General features: G+C 35.1%; 2 protein-coding genes across 6 annotated transcripts in view; one reads left to right on the top strand and one right to left on the bottom strand.

The window, feature by feature from the left end:
- The first annotated feature begins 1,367 nt into the window (after window positions 1-1,367).
- On the top strand, window positions 1,368-6,245 carry LOC148941509 (uncharacterized). The gene is made up of 3 exons (XM_089104393.1): window positions 1,368-1,493; window positions 3,362-3,453; window positions 6,005-6,245. The coding sequence occupies exons 1-3, from the start codon at window positions 1,382-1,384 to the stop codon at window positions 6,167-6,169; spliced, it is 369 nt and encodes a 122-aa protein (XP_088960519.1). The 5' UTR covers window positions 1,368-1,381; the 3' UTR covers window positions 6,170-6,245.
- A 1,962-nt stretch (window positions 6,246-8,207) lies between these two features.
- Abl (tyrosine-protein kinase Abl) overlaps window positions 8,208-21,987 on the bottom strand; it is a 104,285-nt gene continuing 90,505 nt past the window's right edge. For all 5 annotated transcript variants that reach the window (XM_089104490.1, XM_089104488.1, XM_089104487.1 and 2 more), the window contains one exon: window positions 8,208-14,141. In XM_089104490.1, the coding sequence (XP_088960616.1) occupies window positions 12,100-14,141 (2,042 nt within the window). In that variant the 3' untranslated portion in view covers window positions 8,208-12,099. The remainder of the gene's footprint in view (window positions 14,142-21,987) is intronic.

Genomic DNA, 21,987 nt, shown 5'->3' with positions numbered 1-21,987 from the left:
TCTCTGAAAGTTAGAAGTGAATATACTTAGATGTTACTTCAATATTGGAGATACGCCTTTTGGATAACGTGATGCATATAGTCTCTTTTGGTTTAGTTCAACATTCTCCTAAACATTCCCCAAAAGGTTCCAACTTAATAAACTTAGATGTTCCTGAGATGTTGCAGATACAAGATTTTGACTACCTGGATGCACGGACTGTCTTTTGATTTAGTTCAACATTTTCCTTAACATTCCCTAAGTCCCTTCCCCCAAGGTCGTCCTATAAAATTTTCGAGATAGCCATTTTGTTTAAAATAGTTCAAAGGCCCAATAAATATGGTTTTAATGACGATGTTGACCTAAATCAAAAGGCATTAATCCATCCAAATTGGCAAAATGGCTTATCTATGATGTCAAAAAAGCGGTGAAGGGTATTGATTTGAAACTTTCAGAGAATGTTGAGGGGGATGTTGAGTTAAAGCAAATGTATGCATCTAGGGTACCAAAGCCGCATATCTGCTATATATCAGGAACAACTAAGGGTTTTAAGTAAGAACTCCTACAGAATAATAAGTGGGTTTTGAACTGAATCAAGACACTATGTGCATACTGGCGGTCAAACGTGACTTTTTTTTTTTTTTTTATCTTTCGTCGGTTTAATAAAAATTTAACCGCACTGTTCAAAATACGTTTAGTTTTCGATAGAGCGCAAATGATGGGTTAGCCTTTTGAATTTTTACGATTGGGGAGGGGGCAGTAGTCCAACTCCTGTTTGTAGTAGCTTCTATTCGTTTTAAGTTTTTAGGATTTCTTTATTTAATTATGTAGTATCTGTTGTCTTTAGGTTTTATGTAATTATTTGTTTTAATTCATATTCATTTTGGGTTTCATTTGTTTTTTTATAGTAATTTCTGGCCATTTTATGTTTGAATGGGCATAAAACTTAATTTTTATTCGTCTTAAGTTTAATATGGCTCCCTTTTTTTTTGAAAAATTTCTTTTTTTGGAAAGTTTTTTAAAGATTAATAATTCAAAAACACCAACGATACAAGACGAACATACGAAACACAAGCCCTCTTATTGTAAAAATTGATTATTATTTAAGATTATTGTTTTTCAGTAAAAAGTAACTTTTGCTGCATTCTATAATACTGGACGACAGAGGTTATGACAGAAAACCACTTATAAGACAGATTTTTTTTTTCGGTTTTCAAGTTTTAAAATTACTATCATTATCATTTTAACACTGCAGTGTGTCTGATTTTTTTCATTTCAATCTTTAATCATTTACTTACTTTTTTTTAATTATAATAATTAGAGTCCATATAAACCTTATCAGTCATAAGTCTCTACTATAAATAATGGTCTGAATTAAGAATTTTTAGTGTGTGTGGAAAATATGCTCGGGATGCACTTAACTACTTGCTTTGTAATAATTGGAGCTATTACCGCATCAGCTTTACCATTGAAAAACAAAGAAGAATATTTTTTCAACGAACTAACAAAAGAAGGTATGTATGAGGTTCAGCATAAGGACTCAATTTTCTTCGTTTATAGGCCTTATAAAGGCAGGGGATAATTCCAAAAACTTATTTCGTGATTGTTATAATTGAAAGTTAACTTTTAATCTCTATTTGCAAAATTGTACTTTCAAACAATTGCAGCAGTCATCTGAACAGTTATTGCGGATTTTTCACACTCAGCCCCTGAAATTGCCTTGTTTCTGCTATGGTAATAAGAATAAAACATTCAGGTAGCCAATTACGGTTTAAATAAAAAGACATGGTTTCCAAACCCTTCTTCCAATTATAAATGCTATATTATTATTATTTTTAGAGATTCCTAAAAAAAGAAAAGTTAGAATTCCAGTCCCAAGTGTTTTTAAACACACCAGGTACCGTGTCTTTACAGCAAATACTTGATATTTACTCGACAGTCTAAACGCCCATAAATAATTTTTGACTTCTAGAGCCTCCCTCTCCCCTCTCTCTTCTCTCATGGAGTTTTCTTGACAAAAAACGGAGGACAAAGTTCGTCGGGGTTGCAGCGGTAGCCGCAACTTAGTAAAGGACACACCACAGCCCGTAGCAACTAAGCATAAAAAAAGCGCGTAGAAAAAACTGGTTTGTGAGGAAAAATTGTCATTTCTATCTTATTCTGGAATGGTAACTATTATCTAAATTAGTTTTAATAGTAAAATGTTGTTTTGAAAACAAAATTAATGGGATTTTGAAACATAGACTGGAAAACTGAAATCCCAAATATTGGCGTCCAATTGCAAAAAACACACCATTTAAATCACCATGACCAAAAACCCTGTACATGAAACTTATTGTTTCCTGGCTTGAACAAGAAGGAACATCACTTTTTTGCATGTGTAGCATTGATGTGTCCTCTTCTTTTTTCTTCCGCTGCTAACGGGGCACTGTAACATCATTGTGAGTTTTTAAGGGTTAATTTTTAAAGAAAATTGCTACACCTACGTGCTTTTGTAATTATCAAAACACAATATTAAAAATAAAATCAACTTTTGACATCAATATTCTAGAGCGTTCAGCCAAATTGTGATTATGGCAAGACTATGAAAACAAGCTGCCAGTGCCACTGTCGCCGTATCAACATCTAGAAATTTCTGTAGATTTCTTACTTGTAGAGGATCTACATATACGCTATTGTAAACTAAAATTTATTTTACAGGAGTGTTTACCTTTAACCACTCGTTAAAACACTGTCTAATGAAGACCATCCTTGATACCCTAAAATCAAATTTTCATGGCATATGGAAAAAACATATACTTTCTTTTTCCAAGCAAATATATAATTAATAGCGCAAAGGGCACTTGAGAACAAACTTGGTATACAATAAAAGAACTATATTGCAGGATAGTCAATACATTTAAATAACCATTTTTGCAATTATTCTCCATAAATACCTTCAGTCAGTTTTACATTCAGCAACAGAGTTGTCAATGGGTCCTTGATCTTAGATTAACGGAAAGTACAATCAACTAACAACATAATATCCTTAAATATCCCTCGCACCCAGTTGATAAGACTTAGCACTCCATACACTAGAAAAGAAAGCAATGCTCGCAAAAAACTTGATTCTGCTGCTGATATTAGAAAACTTGAAGTTATATAGCGGGGGGGGTCAGATTTGTCTAACGATGGAGCAGTAAGCAGAAGAGTTTGGAAGTATATGGCCAGAGCTGTAATCCAATTGAAAAAAAAGAAACAAAAATTGTGTTATCAAATATATGTATAAACAAAGTTGATGTTAATTTAGTTTTAAGTTGAGAGATGATTTAGAATGTCTTATTCCAGTCCTTAGACGTATTCCGTATTCCGTACTTAAGGGTGTTTTTATTATTTGTTGCAGAAATTTCGACACTGACTGAAAGAGTTATTAAACGTCAAAGAACGGAAAGCGCATTTGATGTAACTTCTAACTCATTGGACCAAAAATTGAAGGTATATATTTATTTTGACCATTTCAAAGAAACATTTTTGATGGCTCCACCCTAATCTTGAAAATCCACGAAGAACTGACCCCTTTCCTATCCAATTTGCGTTCCTGAATGTGCTGCTTTGATTCTAAACGACTTTTTCATTTATCAGCAATTATGTTACAAAACAATTATTCTTTTCCGTTATTTAAATAAAAAAACAAGTGTTTCTAACTGAAAGTAAGGAGCGACATTAAAACTTAAAACGAACAGGAATTATTCCGTATATGAAAGGGGCTGTCCCCTCCTCAACGCCCCGCTCTTCACGCTAAAGTTTTTTATTGTTTAAAAAGTAGAGTTGTCGAAAAAAGTCAAATTTTAGCCTAAAGAGTGGGGCGTTGAGGAGGGGACATCCCCTTTCATATACGGAATAATTTCTGTTCGTTTCAAGTTTTAATGTATATCCTTACTTAAAGTTAAAAAAAAAAAAATTTATTTAATTTCTGAACGTTCTTGAATTAATGCAGGTTTTGAATTTGGCTCACCTTACATGAATAATTACAACGAAATTTGCATGTTGGTTTTACTTTTTTTTAACTAATAACAACCTTATAATAACCTAAGTTTCATTTGTATTCCATTTATTTAGGAATGACTCCTAAATCCCAAAGGCTGTTTAATTAGAATAATAACCTCTTTCAAAAGTGAAAAAAGAACTTTAGCGTAAGAGCGAGTTATTGAGGAGAAGCAACCCCCCTCATATACGTAATAATTTCTGTTCGTTTTAAGTTTTAATCTTACTCCTTACTTTCAATTGAAAAAACTTGTTTTTTTATTTAATTTCTGATTGCTTTTTAAATAATGCTGGGAAATCCAGCGCCCCCTTCATGGAAATTCTCTTCTCTCATGAAAAATTCCTCAATGGAAAGATCCTCCCACGTATTCCCCTCCCTCAGAACCCCTCCCCCCACACACCAGCAAAAATACTCCCTTATAACGTCTGTATACTTCCCAATAACCAATACTATATGTAAATAATGGACAGTTCATAACTTGCAGCCCTTCCCCCGGGGACTGTGGGGGATTAAGTCGTCCTCAAAGACATATTTATTAGCTTTCTCGAATATGTTGAACAAAATGGCTATCTCAAAATTTTGATCTGGTGACCTAGTTGCCCTAAAACCCTTTGGCCACTTAAAAAGGGCGCTCAAAATTTCAATTTCCGTTCAAATGAGCCCTCTCGCGATAATCTACGACCACTGGGTTGATACGATCCCCCCTGAAAAAAAAAATAAGCACACCTCCGTGAAGTTTCTTCTGGCAAAAAATACAAAAGTCCACATTTTTGCAGATAGGAGCTTGAAACCTGTACAGTAGGGTTATCTGATACTCTGAATCTGATGGTATGATTTTAAATAAGATTATATGTTTTTTAGGGGTTGTTTCCCCTTTCTTCGAAAATAAGGCAAATTTTCTCAGGCTCGTAACTTTTGATGAGCTAGACTAAACTTGATGAAACTTATATATTTAAAATCAACACAAAAATGCAATTCTTTTTATGTATCTATTGGTATCAAAATTCCAGTTTTTAGAGTTTCGGTTACTATTGAGCCGGGTCGCTCCTTACTTACAGTTCGTTACCACGAACTGTGACCAAAAACATCAACTTATGCTTTGTTTGAAGCCGGTTTTCTATTAAAAATACCATATATCTCCATAGGGACGGTTTGTTTTCACTATGGGTCAATACGCACCTGAGATAACAGCCTTCCTAAGAACGCAGTTATCGCCATGATTAAAACAATAAGGCGTATCTCGCGTTAAAAGAAAAACATTGTATTAAAGACTGAAATATTCTTGTAGCAACTCTTAATAAATTCGTCACATGTAAAGGGTCGTATTTATATTTTAGGAGGTAGGTAGAAAATCCTCCCATGGTTAGAAAAGTAATTCAAAGGTCTAGTATTTTAAGATCAAAGACTGCCTAAGTGGCGCGTACACAGTTTAGGAAGATGCCATTATAGCCCACCACCTAAACTGAAATCGTAGGCAATCATAATGAGACTTAGAAGGAGAAGGAGACAATATAAACTTGCAGAATCTTCTAGATTATTTTTTTATTTTTCTTTTCAATGAAAATTCTGTTCTATTTTTCTTTTTTTGCGAAATTCTATCCAAGATGTCTCATTGGAAATTCAACAGTGATTCTCCTTTTTTTTCTTTAGCCAATCTGCTCTTATTCATCCATAAAATTACCCTGCCTCCCTGGGGTAATAGCATATATATTCTTGTTCTTCTGAAAAAAACCAATGAATTTCTAATCCTAATCATAAAAAAAAAAAAAAAAAAAGAATAAACCATGCATAAACCTGGTTAATGTGTCGTAAAAGTATAGTAAGTCCCATCATCTGACTTAACATGATACAAAGGCAAAGTTATCTTGAGTCCTTATCTTCGAGAAGGCTAAAGAGAGGCTACCAATCCCCCATTCTAGCATAACCAGAAGGGGGTCATTCTATACACTCTTTATCAACTAACCAATTTTCACGGAAGTAAAAGATTTATTTTTCTTTCAGAGAGCCCCAGAAAACTTCGTAAAAACCTTTGGGAAATGGACAAGACTGCGAATGACTATACCAAATGACGATGGGATTCATGATAGCAAGTCAGGTTATATTTGTCAGGGAGAGTGGTGCTTGGACTTGGATGATATTTCCAATTTCTGTTGCCCTTTCGGCTGACAAAACTTCGTAATATACTAACTTAAGTACACATCTTTTGTATCTTTTACATTAAATACATTTTTAAATAACCTTACGTGGTAAGCATATTGGAAATTAGAATATTAACAATTTACCACCTTCAAATTGGTCTTGATTAAAGATTTGATTGTGCGAGGAATATAATGTACAAAACGTACAGAAGTTGGAACCATCTTGATCAAAATATAAAAAAATAGGTGATATTTCTTCGTTTAAGATAATAATTAAAGGGATGCTTTTTAGTTAAGTATGAATTTTAGTGCTTCTTTTTTGTTTTTTTTAAGATATTGGTAATTATATATGGCTCCTGGGGGTGATGATTATGATAGTAAATTTAATGAAAATGTTAAGGTGTAAGGTTTGTGGTGCTGTGATATAGATCGTTTTTTTTTCGTTTTTTTTTTATTGTTTTGTTATGTTAGTGTAATTTTGCCACCCCCTTGGACAAGTTTTTACTTCTTGGGGTGGCCGCTAAACTGATGTTAAATTGTTTGTTTGTTTAGTTTAAACCTCTCTCTCTCTCTAATGTTCGCGAAAGTTTCATTAAGTGACAATGGCCCTACAGATTTGATTCTACCATACCCTCCTATACACGAGTCATAAAGTTAGAAATATAAAATTCCGAATCTGACAGAAGAGACAACATAACTTTAACGGTTTGTTTTTCACGAGGTCATTACAAAACTTCTGAGGGGATCAAAACATTTGTACGTAGCCTACTCTTTCTCGATGTTATAACGATAAAGATGAAATTAGATGAAACAAATTGAAAAGAGTCAAGATGTAAAAAACATACTATATTGCGACAAATATCTGAGTTTGTTCCTTTTGTGTTCCCTTGATTGAAATAATACAGATAAATGAGCTAATCGATCACCGATTCAGCGCTGAACGTCATCAATCAGTCTAGCATCGAACCCTAACCCTAAGAATACAACTCAATTTACCACACTTGGTCATTGGTTTACTTTTAGCACAGGCGGGGCAATATTAAGGTAACCATTCATAGACCATAGATCCGTCCAGACAAAGAATACACGAGACAAATATGTTCAAGAAAAATAAACGAAGGAAAAATAACTTTGCTTTAATTAAGGCTATTTTCTGATTTGAGTTCAACTGTTGTCCAATCAAACTAAATTTACGATTTCATTTTTGCCACATAACGATAAATATTCTAAGAAAAAAGATAGATCTGTCCTTAAAAAAACTAGTTTCGAAGAATCTATAGGTGAAACTTAATTGTAAGATACTTCTTAGAAACCATATTTTTGATATGGCATATCAATAAGATCTAACTTATCCGCTAAATTGCTCAACATGGTAAACCAAATAAAAACTTACATCACCTGAAATACGACACACTTAGGGTCAGGGACATACGCAAGTGGGGGAGGGTCTTTTGGATAAATGGAGAGTTCATGCAGAAACATTGTCTCCACTTCTTCCTTTATTAGACCAACTCTGGATATTAAATGCACCAAGGACTTCTCAATTCTGACGACTTTTGACTTCTGATTCCTTAATGAGGGAAGAGAAAGTGTAGACCCCAAATTATATATTAAGTACCGACATTTCTACCACTGGAACTACTGGTACTTTGCAGAGTAAGATTTAACCATCGATTTTCTTTCATTTTGCTAAAGGCTATGAAAACAATCTGTAAAACAGCCAATAGAGCTCGCCTGTTTATTTTTTTTCTGTTAAGTCAGTTATTTCACTCACAGCCTCTGTCTCCTTTCTATTCTCAATCAGATTTCTGTTTTATTTGTATTCTTATTCGGTTTTTAAATTACATGATTCATTCACTATGCATATTCTGACTAAAAAATGATATGGGCTGATTCGTCAAAATTCCGTTTTCCTTATTATCAATAATTTACTAATGAATGAGTCTATTTAAACAAATTTTTGATGTAATAGTACAGAGAATGTCTCCTAACCTACTTCGTTTTATTCCCGTTTTTTTTTTTTTTTACTTCTATCCAACTAAGCTACAATAACTAGAAGCTAAATCAAAACATTTATTCAATAGTCGAACAGTCAAAACCATACGGAAGCAACACAATAAAAAAGAAGAAGAAAACTTTATAAATATATACAGTCATGATCACATTATAAAACAACACAATTGTCAAAAAGTACACAACTATTTAAAAAGAAATTGAAGAAAAACAAGACTAGAAAAAATCAAATGTCCTTCCAGATATACTTACACTTGTCAACGCTGCTCTGCCTGTTGATTCAAAGTCGAAAAGAAGAAATTGTAACAGTCCTACAGCACAGTAAGTTTCTGTATTTTAGACAAGAAAAGAAATAACATGTTATTGAGAAGTTGTCCAAAAACCACTTGAGAAAAACAAAACAAAAACAGTTGAGCAAAGTTTTCTCTGGATTGTGTCTTGTGATATAGTGTCTTAAATATTTATTAACTAAATCAATAGAATCATCATTAAATATCTCAAAACTTTCGAGGATACTCTGAGAGAATTATCCAAATAATTATGAATTTTTTCTCACTCAATTAACTATTTTGATTTATTTAAAAAAAATACAGAAAAAAATGGTGGAAGCGAACCCAAAAGTTTCATTCGCCTGGCTCTACCACTTTTCTTAAAATATAAAAGAAGTTTGTTCGGAAAGCGATTTTTTGTCCGGAGAGCGACCATGTACGTCTTATAGTTGGCGTGGTAGTAACGTTTATAAATTCAGCCAATTGTCCGGAAAGCAATTTTTTGTCCAGAAAGGGATCACGTAAGTCTTACAGTTGGCGTGGTAGTAACATTTATAAATTCAGCCGATTGTCCTGAAAGCAATTTTTTGTTCAGAAAGGGATCATGTAGGTCTTACAGCTGATGTGGTATTAACGCTGATGAATTCCACTGATTGTCCGGAAAGCGATCAAGTTTGTCTTATAGCTGGCATGGTATTAAAGTTATATGAATACAAATGATTGTCCGGAAAGCGATCATGCTTACCTTATAGCTTGCGTGGTATTAGCGTTTATGAATTCAAAAAAGTTTCCTATGAAATGCATAGCGATTTTTCTGTAGCCACTTGTGAGGTTTGTTATCCAGGTTTGTACTCAGTAAGAAGAACATCTTTAACAGAAATTTTCTTTAGCAAAAAATTCGAATTTCTCGTGCAAGGAGTTTAAACAATCTAAGACATGTCATGAGGTTCCTAGAGAAGAGAGGACGTATAACTAACCATCATCACAAAATATCTAATAGAGGAATTATATCTTCCCTCATATGATTACATGCAAGCTTATCTGTGGCAAAATAAAAGCATGATTCAGCCATGTTTTACCAATATGAAAATTTGGCCTCAGTTCTGTTGCGACGCAGGTCGATTTTGTTGACTTAATAAAAAAAACTAAATCTTCTTTTAACTTCTTGAGCCCCATAAGATACATTGCACAAATTTGCGTAAAAATGAACAGCTTTACGGATGTTAATGACGACTTGTGATTGGCGAACTACAACCAACATTACCAGGTCGGCTCTTACACATAGATAATACATAATAATAAAATACAAATATGAACTAAAATGCAACACCGACTAAGTGTTCAATAAATTTTCAGTCTTTCTTTTCTGAAGCTGGGGATGGATATTAATTTATATTGAAGCTTTTACTTTTAGACCCGTTCTTCTTTTAGATTCAGAATTTTATCAAAATTTGAAGAATTTTTCATGAGCATGATTAATTTATTTAGAGTTATACTTGGTGCATCCCTCCTTCTCTTATCTCTTTCTTTATCACAGTATGTTCTTTTTTAGCTTAGTGGGGGTTAGTTAGTTTTATTTCCTGGGTGGGGTTTACCCTTATGTCTTCTTTTTCAAAGCGCTAACTTCCACAAATAAATAAGGAAAAAAGGATGGAGATTGACATCCCCACAGAGGTCTAAGATCAGAAACATGTGTTCTATAAGTTTTATATGTATACAATGCATTCTGATTCTTGGAAACTAGAGTTAGAGCCAAACAAAGTTAGTTCATATAAAATTTCTTTGTTATGCAACAAAGTTTAAGTAACAGAGTCAACATACTAAAGTATTCCACAATATCAAAGGTCCACACAGGTACGATCCCTAGATGGGGTGTCAGAGCATATTTCAGAAAGGAATGGGGGGGGGCAAATCAGAAAAAGTAAATTTTTATACCTCTACCTTTCAATATTTCTCGGGGGTGCGAAGGCTTCAGACGAATCACAGTAGGAGAATACCCACCCCCTTCTATGTTTAGAATATACATAATGTATTAGATTCCTTCTAAATCAACATTTTAAAATTTGAAACTAATTTGGATAAATTTTGCACAAGTTGTCTTACCCAAATAAAATCTACTGACATCAATATGTAGCTCTGAAACTAGTTCTAATTCGACAAATTTGGCAAGATCCTGGCACACGCTATCAAATACGCAAATATTAGAACACCAAGAAAAAAAACAGACTCAAATGTTTTGTTATTATTTTTATAATCTTAGATTACTGATCCCTCCATTCTATTTATATACTTGTAATACGTTACTTTGTTCCATACTTTGATAAAAAATGTATTGACATCTGGATGAGGAGGATATACTGGATGAGGAGGGTACATTCGACATGTATTTTCATTCATATTAATTTGCAATGCTTCACAAATACTAAAGAATATGAAAAACTATTAAATGTGAAAAAAAAGTGCTTTCAGGAAAACAGTTAATATTTTCATAGTTAAATGATAAGTTCAAAAAGACTAGAAAAGCAGTCCCTCACCTTTAAAACGCTTGGCCTGAATTAAGACCGTACCGAGGATTTTTTTAGGAGGGAGTTTTCCTCAAAGATTTTTTCGGGGGGGGGGGGGGGTACACAAAATAACTCGCAGACAAAATTTGTTTATATCCATTTTTGTTACGTTTTTACGAGTCAAACAAACATTTCGGGGGAAGTCAAACCCCCCCCCCCCTGGGTACGGCCTTGGCCTGAATAAACCTTTCTGTATCCTTTTTTTTTACTAGAAAAGTCTTGCGTGTCGGTATTTTTATTTTTAGATTCATTGAAACATGTATAAAGGTGAATTGAAACAATTTGTTTGTGTTCGGCCTGCTTTTATTTACTTACTCTCATAATATTGTACACAAACATTCTTTTTAACATCATTTTATAATGATTTTGAATAATTTCATTGTTTTATGCTAATTTTGTTTTTGTAACAACAAAAAAAGTCGAAGCTGTTTTATGTCTTTAAAGGCTCACTCAGTGACTTCAATTAGGATGAGGACTTTTTCCTCTTTGATTTCCCCGAGGAGGCTGTTTCCCCTAGATCTCCCCCTTGGATTTTGACAAATACCTTTTTTGCGGTAATTTCATTGACAATTTTGCGCTTACTTCATTGAAAAATACCTTTTTTGGTATTTCCATGACGATGTGGAAAATCCGAAAAATTTACCCTTTTTTCAGATTGTCTGTAAAATCGCTGATTTCAATTACAAATTGGAATTCATGGAAAGGACTCATAGAACCGAGTTAAAACTACCGAAAATACACACATTAAGGGAATACAACAGATGGCTACACTAAACAGCTTATCACCAAATGTCAGGGCTTCTTAACATAAGCATTTTATGCCTATAAGGTTGGCAAACAACGCATAGCAAGGTAAGTCATATAAATCTGCAAAGATTAGCTGGTCAGTTACAACGCGTGATACACACTTCGAATTTCATGCATATAAAAAGCAAACATTTTATCTCTATTTTTTTTACCATTCTTTTATCTCTAAACAGCATTTACCACGTAACGTATAGTGTTTTTAATCTCAAAAACAGTGTTTTAGTGTAACGTAGTATCTTAGTCTCAAAACACTACGTACAGTTGTAATGCATATAAAAAAAAGGAAATTGGAATGACCCATTCTTTTATCTCTGTACAGCATTTACTACATCACGTATAGTGTTTTTAGTCTCTTTTACCATGCGAACAACGTCGGAATGATTCCTACTCCCCAGCAACCTTACATCCTTGCCATGGCTTTCTAATCTAACTAAAAACTGCCTAAATTGGAACCGTCCATGAGGTGGAATCATATCTGCATAAGACAAACATGATGAATGTAACAATGAGATTTTATCAGAAAGTTGCATACACTTGGAGCTTGATAGACTGTGCTCAAGACCGCTAAGAGCCCCTTCTAGCATACTGGTAAGCTCGATGATAGAACTTTTGTCAACTTTATCACTGTTTGATTCTTCTGATATACTTCTTGATACGGATTCTCTTTCAGTGGGAGGAAGGGTTCTCGGTAATCCAGGAGGTAGAATGGATACCTGGGATCCAGGGATAGGAGTTGCATAGATGGCAGGATATTTAGTGGCGATCGATTTGGCAGAGGAAATAGTTGGTTTGACTGGTATTACCGGCTTCTCCGTTTCATTCCCCGCGGAGGTGTTCGGAGGTGGCCAGACACGTTTTTCTAATTTTATTTTGGGCTCATCTTTTTCGAAAGGAGGTTGAGATTCACTTAGTTCACTTATGTCATTCGGCAAATCTGAATCACATCCATTTTTCTCACCATTATCTTCGGCAATACATTCTTTAGAGCCCTTTATCATATCATCCTTTTCCCAAAGTTTTCTAAGGTTACTAATGCTTCCGGTGCTTTTTCTCTTATCATCATCAACAGTGACAGATAATTGACTTGTATTCAAACTAGTTACAACAGAATCACTATCATTTTTTCCAGAAATTCTGTCGGCACTTGTTGATTTTGGTACGTCACCCTTTGAGTCATTTTCAGGTTGCACTTTCCGGAGTCGGGACTTGAAATCGAACACAATGGGCTCCGCTGTTGCAGTCTCGGATTTCCTTGGTTCAACAGGCTTCAATTTGGAACCCGCTCCAGCAATGATATCACCAGTGCTATTGCGACGAGTATTTTTCAGATTATCTATAAAACCTATAGTAGATTCTATGGGTGTTGACGGAGAATCTGGAGACTTATTACGTTTCTGGTCAGTTTTTTCTTTGATCTCAGCAACAAGCTTGCTTTCAAGTTTCGTTTTCGAACCTCCTATAAAAGACTTGAGCATAACAGGCACTGGATTTAGAGGTGTAATGTCATCAGCACTATGTTGTTCTTTTTTCTTTACTGAGCGCCGCAATTCGTTCTTTTTTGAGAAATCCATTTCATCCTTAAATTTCCCACCTAAGCACGGTGATGTCATTGATTCATCTTCACGTTTGCATGTTTTTTGCTCACTTTTTCGTCTAGCTCTTGGTGAGGCAACTTTTTTCTTCATATCCGCTGGAGGGGGTAGATCTAAAGGTGGTGGCGGGAACTCTAACTCTGCAAGAGCCGGTGACCTACCTCTTGTCGGGCTATTTTCGAACCTCTCCAGAGCTTTAGTTTTTGCTCGCTGCACGGGTGGCGAGCATGACGGCGAGGGATGAAAAAGGCGGTTGTCTTGCGGTCCTGTTGAATTACTTCTAACCATAGTCGCTTGTTTAATGACAACACTGGCATGATCCTTTACAGAAGGTCGGAGTTTATCCTTCTTAGCTTCTGCCTCTAAGCTGTGACCTTCAGGAGTATCAGCATTACTATCCTTGAGAGACTCTAAATAAGCACCAATCCTAGCGCCTTTTGGCAGAGTACCATAGCGGCTTAGTGCCTTTCGAACATTATGAACTTCAAGGGAAGCAAGTTTTAGGGCTTTACTGGGCGAGGAGTGGGAACTTTCTTTCAGGGATAGTGTCGGTGTAGTTTCTTTTGGGGGATAGGTTCTGCTCTTCTTTGTCTTCTCAGCAATCTTGGGGTCCTGCTTAAACGTAGTAAAAGGCATTCGACGATTATCACCTGGAAGAGACCGTGTGCCACTGTCATCAGTGTCAGGTGTTTTTGGACCATAGTTATCCTCTCCATCGCTAGATGGCTGCACAATCCCAAATCCACGATTGCTTCCTAAAAAAAGGCAGCATTCACTTATTACTAATAGAAACAAAGCCTATAATATTATAACGTCGTAGCTTTTAGAATAAGCAGTGTAACCTTCTATATGGTTTTAAATTAAGAAACCGCCAAGCTGATTTATCTACCCAACTAACAATTTTCAGGAACTAGCAAAAGAATATGGTTCACAATCAATTATAAAAGGACTGCTCAACTATTATTGCTAATATTATTGCTATGGGTTTTGTAATGTTGACTTAGTGACTATAGCAAGAGAATTAAATGCCCTCTTGTAAGGGCCATTAAATCAGTAATGCAAAACCAATAGATACTTGTATGACATAGCCCCGGCCACTCAAGTTGTTGATTCATTGACGTATTGCAGAACTGTTTTCTTTTTCGTTAGTTTCTTTCAGCTTAGCGTGAGACAAGACAAAAGGAAGTGACAGAATAGATAGGGAGTATATAATTTGGGCTATATATTTACACATAAGGGTATGGGGGGGGGGGGGGTAAAGTATTTGGATAGTGTGAAGTTAGAAAACAAACCTTACTACATAATATGCAGAATAATTGTACCTAACACATTTGGTATGCAGATCCGCTGCACTTTACCCCCCCCCCCCCCCTAACGTGCAAATATATAGCCCTAATTTGTTTCTAAAGTCTTATATTTTTATCATACTTAGGTATATTTTATTAGGATTGAGCGTCAGAGAAACAGGTTCTACTTAGATGAAGAATATTAGGTCGGGGTCATATCATACAAGTACCAACCAATAGCAATAATATTGACAGTTATAGGAGTTGTGTCGTCACTTTGCAAGAAATTGTGAATCTTATCTTTTGTTACTCCCTCAAAATGGCTAGTTGGATACATAAATCAGTTGGGAGATTTCCGATGTTCAAACCATGTCGAAAGTTTCTCTATCCATACAACAAACTATGTAGATATTATTTAGTAGGCCCTGTTTCTAATGAAAAAAACGATCAAAACTCATAAAACATAAAAAGATAAATCGAAGACTATACTACTGCTTGATACGAAAGTATTAAGAAGCCAATGAAAAAGAGAAGCTATATACAAAAAGCATGAGGACTTTAATTTCAGAAAGTAGAATTTTCTTTTTTTCAGTATCTTTAGGAATGCTCAAAGTTAATAAACTTCAGACATCAACTTAAACAACTAATTAATTCACTTATTACCCGCATATACAAAAAGAGCATAAAGGCAGAGTAAAATCGAAAAAAAGACAAAAATACATAAACAACGAAAAACCCTGGTAAGACGCCAGTGAGAGCATAAACACGCACAAGCCAGGTTTGAGAGTTACCTGTGCCGTATCTGTTGCTTTGAAATTATATCAGAGATGCATAAACTACTCACAAGAAACTATCTTTTTTTCTCTTTTTTTGGCCCAATGTATAAGATAAAGAAGAAATTTATAAAGGTTGAATAATTTATGTGGATACTATTTAGTCAACCATTCTTAAGAATAGGAACAATACTCATTTTTACCTATTAGGTCACAGAAAGCGGAATAAGGTTTGGCCTGAGCGCATCTTTTACATTTTTTCCGGCCTGTAACAATCTTTGAATGGCCAGCCAGTCTTTTTTTTTTAATTAATATCGCCAAGTCTAATATCACCATCGGATGAGATCTACCGGAGAAATAGTACAATCATTATAATGAAGGGGAGTAACAGCAGCACAATTATAGGGGAGAACGGTACTTATGTACTATCTGTAACACACGCACCATATTTTATAGGGAAGATGCTTAAGAAACTAGTCAAACGGGTTCCTTTCAACAGACAATTGGATTGGAAACCGTGGTTTGTCATTGCATTTACATAATTTAAACTGTTGTCTTTGGGGTTTAGGGGAGAAAAAGGTACCTAGGTTGGGTTAGGTTATGTATTTAATATATGCTATGCTTTACCCCCCCCCCCCACCCTTATGTGCAAATATATAGCCCAAATTTGTTCCTAAACTATTATATTTTCATCCTATCTTGTTTTATTTCATTAACATTAACCAAACTTCACTTTTCGCGTGTGTTAGAGATAGTACATAAGTACCGGGAGAACTCACACTTCTCTTCATTAAGTGAATGGCCAAAATCAGAAAAAGCAGCAGAAAAAATAGCAACCATTTCGGAGCAACTATTTTAGAACGGTTAATGAGTAGGTCACCTGCAAATGCAAGGCAAGGAACATCAGCAAAACCAGAAGAGCATTTACCCAAGGTCTCTAGCCAAAACACTAGAAAAACAAATAACAAAAAGGATAGGAAAAACGACCCCTCCCTGCATCACTTCTTAGCTTTATAATAGTGCTTAGTGCATATCACAGTTGAAAAAAAATAATTTAAATACCAAAATTAAAGGAGCTTACAGATGCCACAGAGCTATACAGATGAAGCCGATAATAGTCAACACTGCCGAACGCTTTCAAAGGATCAAGAGCGCTATAAAAACGGACCATTTTCCTCGCAAGAATTATCAATGAGTAAAGAAAAAAGAATCCTACACACGTGCTGAAAACTCACCCTATGCCGAGAACCAAACTGGTTCTCACCCACAATTGCATTTTTAAATAAAGAAACACTAAAAAATCCTGCTAATATTCCAAGAGATGGTAATAGGTTTCTACAAAGAGCGCACGTTCCCTAATATTGGGCAATAACCTACTGCGTAAGTTAACGACACAGTGGTATTCCTCCCTTAATATGGTTCGGTACCTCCTATCTGCGTAAAATAACCTGAAATGGTTAACTTTGAGCTGGAGGATTTAAATCGCAGGATTAAGATAACGGTGAAAACTGTCATTTTAAACCTACTATTAAGCAATTAAAAGATTAGTCGGGGAAAACTATGTTATTAGATGATCAACACGAGATATGTTATAAAAGTAAATTAAGAGGATTTTGTATATTTCCTAAGCTTTGGCCCTTCTGATAAAACTTTTATTTCCTATATAATCTTATCGACAATATACGAGAGGTTTTATAATAACTTACTAACAACAGCACAAATGTGAAGCAAGTTAGTAATAAGATTAAAATCCGAAGCAAAGAAAAATTATTTCAACATTACGCAAAAATAGTAACATTGATTGTGTATTAGATCCTTTTTTGACCCTGTACCTAGAAATTGAAGTTTCCATTCACCCTCCACATTACAATTGCTAAACTGAGTTATCAATAATAAAAGCAAAAATGTGAAACTAACAAGATTAACAATTGCATGAAATTGTTAACCCACGATATTATATAGATCTGAGCCAATAAATTGAACCGTGCCTATATGGGATGGTTGCACCTCTAGAATGTTTACCTACATCGACCTGGACGCCTTCTTATTCATAGCTTGGGTCATCCCCAAATCTCAACATTCTTACAATTTTTCTATATTTTCTCCTTAATACTCCAACTATTACTTCCCTTTTAATTTACGGACTCTCTTCAATTTTTGGCTTCTCCCCCTCGAAAGAAACTACCAGCTGAATATATAACGGTCGTAAGCATCGAATAAAAAATTCGCTTGTGCCCAATTTTATGCTTCAAGAGTGTTTCATTAATTTCAAGATATGGAATGGTCGTTCCGATTGGATTCCAATAAACTTAGTCTTCAACTGAAACCCGAATTTTAATAAACTAAAATTAAACTTTATTTTTCACTTTTCTAAATCTGCTGGATTTTGTCTCCTCAATATTTGTCCGTGTAAAGACCCCACCAAATATTTTGATACCCAGTCAGGACCAAACACAGCATGACCATTTTATAACTGCTAAATCGCAGTCAATTACAAAAGCACAAGGCAAGTGAGCCCCCACTCTACTGTGCATGACCAGTGGTTCATACATTTACCTGCTCCTGAACAAAAAGAATAACTATATAATATAAAGCGGATGTTGTACTCAGTAAACATCCAATCAGGGAGAGGGGGGGTACATAGTCTTAGAAGTAACTAAACTTATAATATGTTGAAATTCAGGAAAAGTATAGTTACTTTTTTCTCTTTTTTTGACAAGAGAATTTCTGTCAGACACCTTTGAGATAGCCTTTTACACAAAGCTATCTTAAAAATCCTTAAAATCTTCACAATCATCGTTTAAAATCATCATTAGCAAAACTGCTCAAAAATTACAAATGTGGATTTGAGATATAAATTCCAGCTCTGATCAAGCGTAAGATGTTTTACGGAAAAGTTGATCAATTTATTCTAAAGATCTATAGCAATCCATAAATTACGCTATGTTATTACTATGTTGATTTTTTCCATGATACAATACTAATTTACGCAACGTAATATTCCATGTAGAGCTCGAGTCTACTCGCCACAGTATGGACAAAATATACTCCATAGGATTACATATCGTAATGTCAAGTCTTAAGTTATGTTAGTGTGAAAGGATCTATGACTTAGGGTGAAAGCATCATAATTTCTTACATGCAATTCTGGCATTGCTCTATCCCTTGAACCCACCAACTGTATTTTTTTTTATCTGACATGTCACGATTTTTCTAAGTAAAAAGATATAAATCGGTTTGAATATACATGTGATCTAGTTCTTGTATTGTAGTCCTGTAACTTTTTTTCAAAAAAAAAAAAAAAAAACAATCCCAAAACTCATTTCTTAAATTTTTTTTTATTTATTATTTAACTGTTGATCCATGGTTTGCATTCGACTAAATAAGGTTCATTATTATCAGCAAAAAGGTAGCGTATTATTCCATTCATGCGTATTACCATGCTGAGTCTGTAAGTGACCTTCTCGATATTTCCCTGATTAAAAGAAAGCTTTTTTGAGAGACAGAAAAATTCGCTATTATAACAAAAAGTATTCTCGAATGAGGTGGGGGTGGGTAGCCCTGCCTCAAGATATATATTTCATTGAGTTGACATAGACTTAATTAGATTTCAGGAAATTTGTGACTTTCATAGTTCATTTTCTTTTCGCTTATTTCATCTATCCTTTCCCAATATATTCGGTTCTATCATTCCGTCCCTACGTGATTTCATTCCCCTTCTTATACTGTAAGATCCTTTATCAGGGTCGTATCCAGGATTTTTCTTCGGCGGGGGGGGGGGAGGAATTATTTTTTTTGGGGGGGGGGGGTTAAAAATTGAAAAACTCATAAAAAATGCGTTTGTATTAATTTTTTTTACAATTTTTACGAGTCGGAAAAACATTTTGAGGCGGGGTTCAACCCCCCTAACCCCCCCCCTGGATAAGGCCTTGTCCTTTATCCATTCTTATCAAGTTATCTGCTGTAGCCTATCAGACACTGCATATGAAAATTGGAGACGTATGCTGTTTGCATTTAAAAACGAAAAAGCTTTAACGATTTTTTATAAGCAATTTGTATTTCTGTGATTGCATTGCTGATTTGCGATTTCTCTTTTATTTGCATGGAGAAAACTGCATAATCTAACACTTGATTATCTTTAACAAGTTTACTATTGGGCAAAAGAAGCCGACGTCGGGTTATGATTGCTTAGCAATAGCGATCAATCAAAACGAGCACTTAGAATAATGCACTAAATGATTACACATGGGAGAGGTGTTTGCACATAATAAGTCATATCAATGTACACTATTAGAATATTTTACTTATCTTTTGTTTGCTTTTTGATATTGTTTGTATAAGCAAAAGTGTTCAGCAATTTAACACAACAAACCATAATAAGGAAATTAGTGAAATCGAATGCCGCCATAAATTTGGGGAGAAGAAATTGTCTCTAAAACAGACACTTTCGCAGGATCTTTTTTTCAGGGAGGGGGGCCTTAAAAAAGCCCAAAATATATTAATATTAAAGCTGGGAAATCCTTAAGATGGAAGGAAATAATTCCAAATTTGTTGCCGTTATCTCTGTTAGTTCATTTTGAGGAACATTTCCAGGTAGGGGGGGGGGGGGGGCCCAACCACCCGGAAATGTTTGTCCAACTCGTAAAAACGTGACAAAAATGCATATAAACAAATGTTTGATGCGTTTTTATTTATTTTTGTAAATCCCCCAACCTGGAAAAAAAAAATCCTGGATACGGTCCTGAGTGAACGACTATGCATTTCACTACTACATTCCCAAGAAGAGCCAGATGGCATTGGGAGTCATATGAAAGAAGAGCCCGATCTTCAAGAGCCAAGGACATAAAAATCAAATGAATTTTTGCCCCCATCTTAGGTCTACATAAATCTGGAGACTGCAGTTGTTGTTATTTCAAAATTATGAATATCTTTGGGCAGTATCACATTTTTGTCAGTGTTGCCACGTTGAACCGTGAAAATAAATAATCGAAACTAATTGTTTAAATTTGACAACGCTTTTCGTCCGTAGAAATTTAAACATTGGAAATATGTTGATTGCCAAAGAGAACTACACCTTCAAACGAAAGCTACATCTCCTTAAGCTGTTTCGTGCCTTTAAACTATTTTTTGGTGATTTTTCAACCAAGTTTCTTTTCTTAAATTTGACGCCAGGTACTACAAAAAACTGAATAGCTACATACGAAATTTTTTTTCTTAATGATTGAATTCCTGATTTTTACTAATTTTATTAGACATACATTGTTATTTAAATTTCCAGTTAACCAAGTCAAACGATCATATTTTATTTTCAATGTTCTTAAAACTTGCATCAGTCTTTTCAAGAATAGTTAAAAACAAAGCTAATGATTTATTCCCTGAAATAGAATTATTTTTTTTTTAAGGAATAAAGGAGAAGGGAAATTGTACAAATTTAATATTTGAAAAATAGGGTGGGATCAGTGTAAAATTTGATCAAGTCCAGAGAGGTAACTTCTGAGATGCTTATTTCATAAAGTGCCAAAAAACAGGCGAATTCTAAAGAAAATATAAAAAAAAACAATAAAAGAAACGATCACAATACTTGGGGATTTGGGCACGAAAATATCCCTCTCCCCTGCGTGTGTCCTAGTCTAAAGCAGAGGTCACATTAAACATACGCTTCTGAGAGATTAGCCAAAACCGTTTGTCAAGCAGTTGCATGTTCAATCACACATCGATCCTTTATATCTTCATTGCCCCGAAAATCTTGCCTTTGACGGCAGTTTAGCAAACAGTTTTTGGCGGTGTAAGTGTAATTGAACCCTCGTGGAACTGAACCCTCGTGCAGCTGAACCCTGGTTAACTCAGCCTCCGAGCAACTCAACCCCATTTAACTAAACTCTTGTTCAACTGAACCCCCTAGCAACTCAATCCCATTTAAAGAAACCTTCAATCGACTGAACCCCCGTTTAACTCGACCCACATTTAACTCAACTCTTGTTCAACTGAACCCCCTAGCAACTCAACCCCATTTAACTAAACTCTTGTTCAACTGAACCCCCTAGCAACTCAACCCCATTTAACTAAACTCTTGTTCAACTGAACCCCCTAGCAACTCAATCCCATTTAAAGAAACCCTCATTCGACTGAACCCCCGTGTAACTCGACCCACATTTAACTCAACTCTTGTTCAACTGAACCCCCTAGCAACTCAACCCCATTTAACTAAACTCTTGTTCAACTGAACCCCCTAGCAACTCAATCCCATTTAAAGAAACCCTCATTCGACTGAACCCCCGTTTAACTCGACCCACATTTAACTCAACTCTTGTTCAACTGAACCCCCTAGCAACTCAACCCCATTTAACTAAACTCTTGTTCAACTGAACCCCCTAGCAACTCAATCCCATTTAAAGAAACCCTCATTCGACTGAACCCCCGTTTAACTCGACCCACATTTAACTCAACTCTTGTTCAACTGAACCCCCTAGCAACTCAACCCCATTTAACTAAACTCTTGTTCAACTGAACCCCCTAGCAACTCAATCCCATTTAAAGAAACC

This window comes from Artemia sp. Qi Xiang Cuo, chromosome 18, assembly GCF_049724085.1.
Source record: "Artemia sp. Qi Xiang Cuo chromosome 18, ASM4972408v1, whole genome shotgun sequence".
Taxonomy (NCBI): domain Eukaryota; kingdom Metazoa; phylum Arthropoda; class Branchiopoda; order Anostraca; family Artemiidae; genus Artemia; species Artemia sp. Qi Xiang Cuo.
The sequence above is the reverse complement of the archived record's forward strand: the minus strand, read 5'-3'. Positions and strand labels throughout refer to the sequence as shown.

What these genes read in the sequence shown, in the direction of transcription:
- LOC148941509 (XM_089104393.1), top strand. Translation starts at nt 1,382, where the DNA reads ATGCTCGGGATGCACTTAACTACTTGCTTTGTAATAATTGGAGCTATT. An exon ending in CAACGAACTAACAAAAGAAG is followed by an intron (nt 1,494 to 3,361) that starts GTATGTATGAGG and finishes TATTTGTTGCAG; the next exon opens with AAATTTCGACACTGACTGAA. An exon ending in CATTGGACCAAAAATTGAAG is followed by an intron (nt 3,454 to 6,004) that starts GTATATATTTAT and finishes TTTTTCTTTCAG; the next exon opens with AGAGCCCCAGAAAACTTCGT.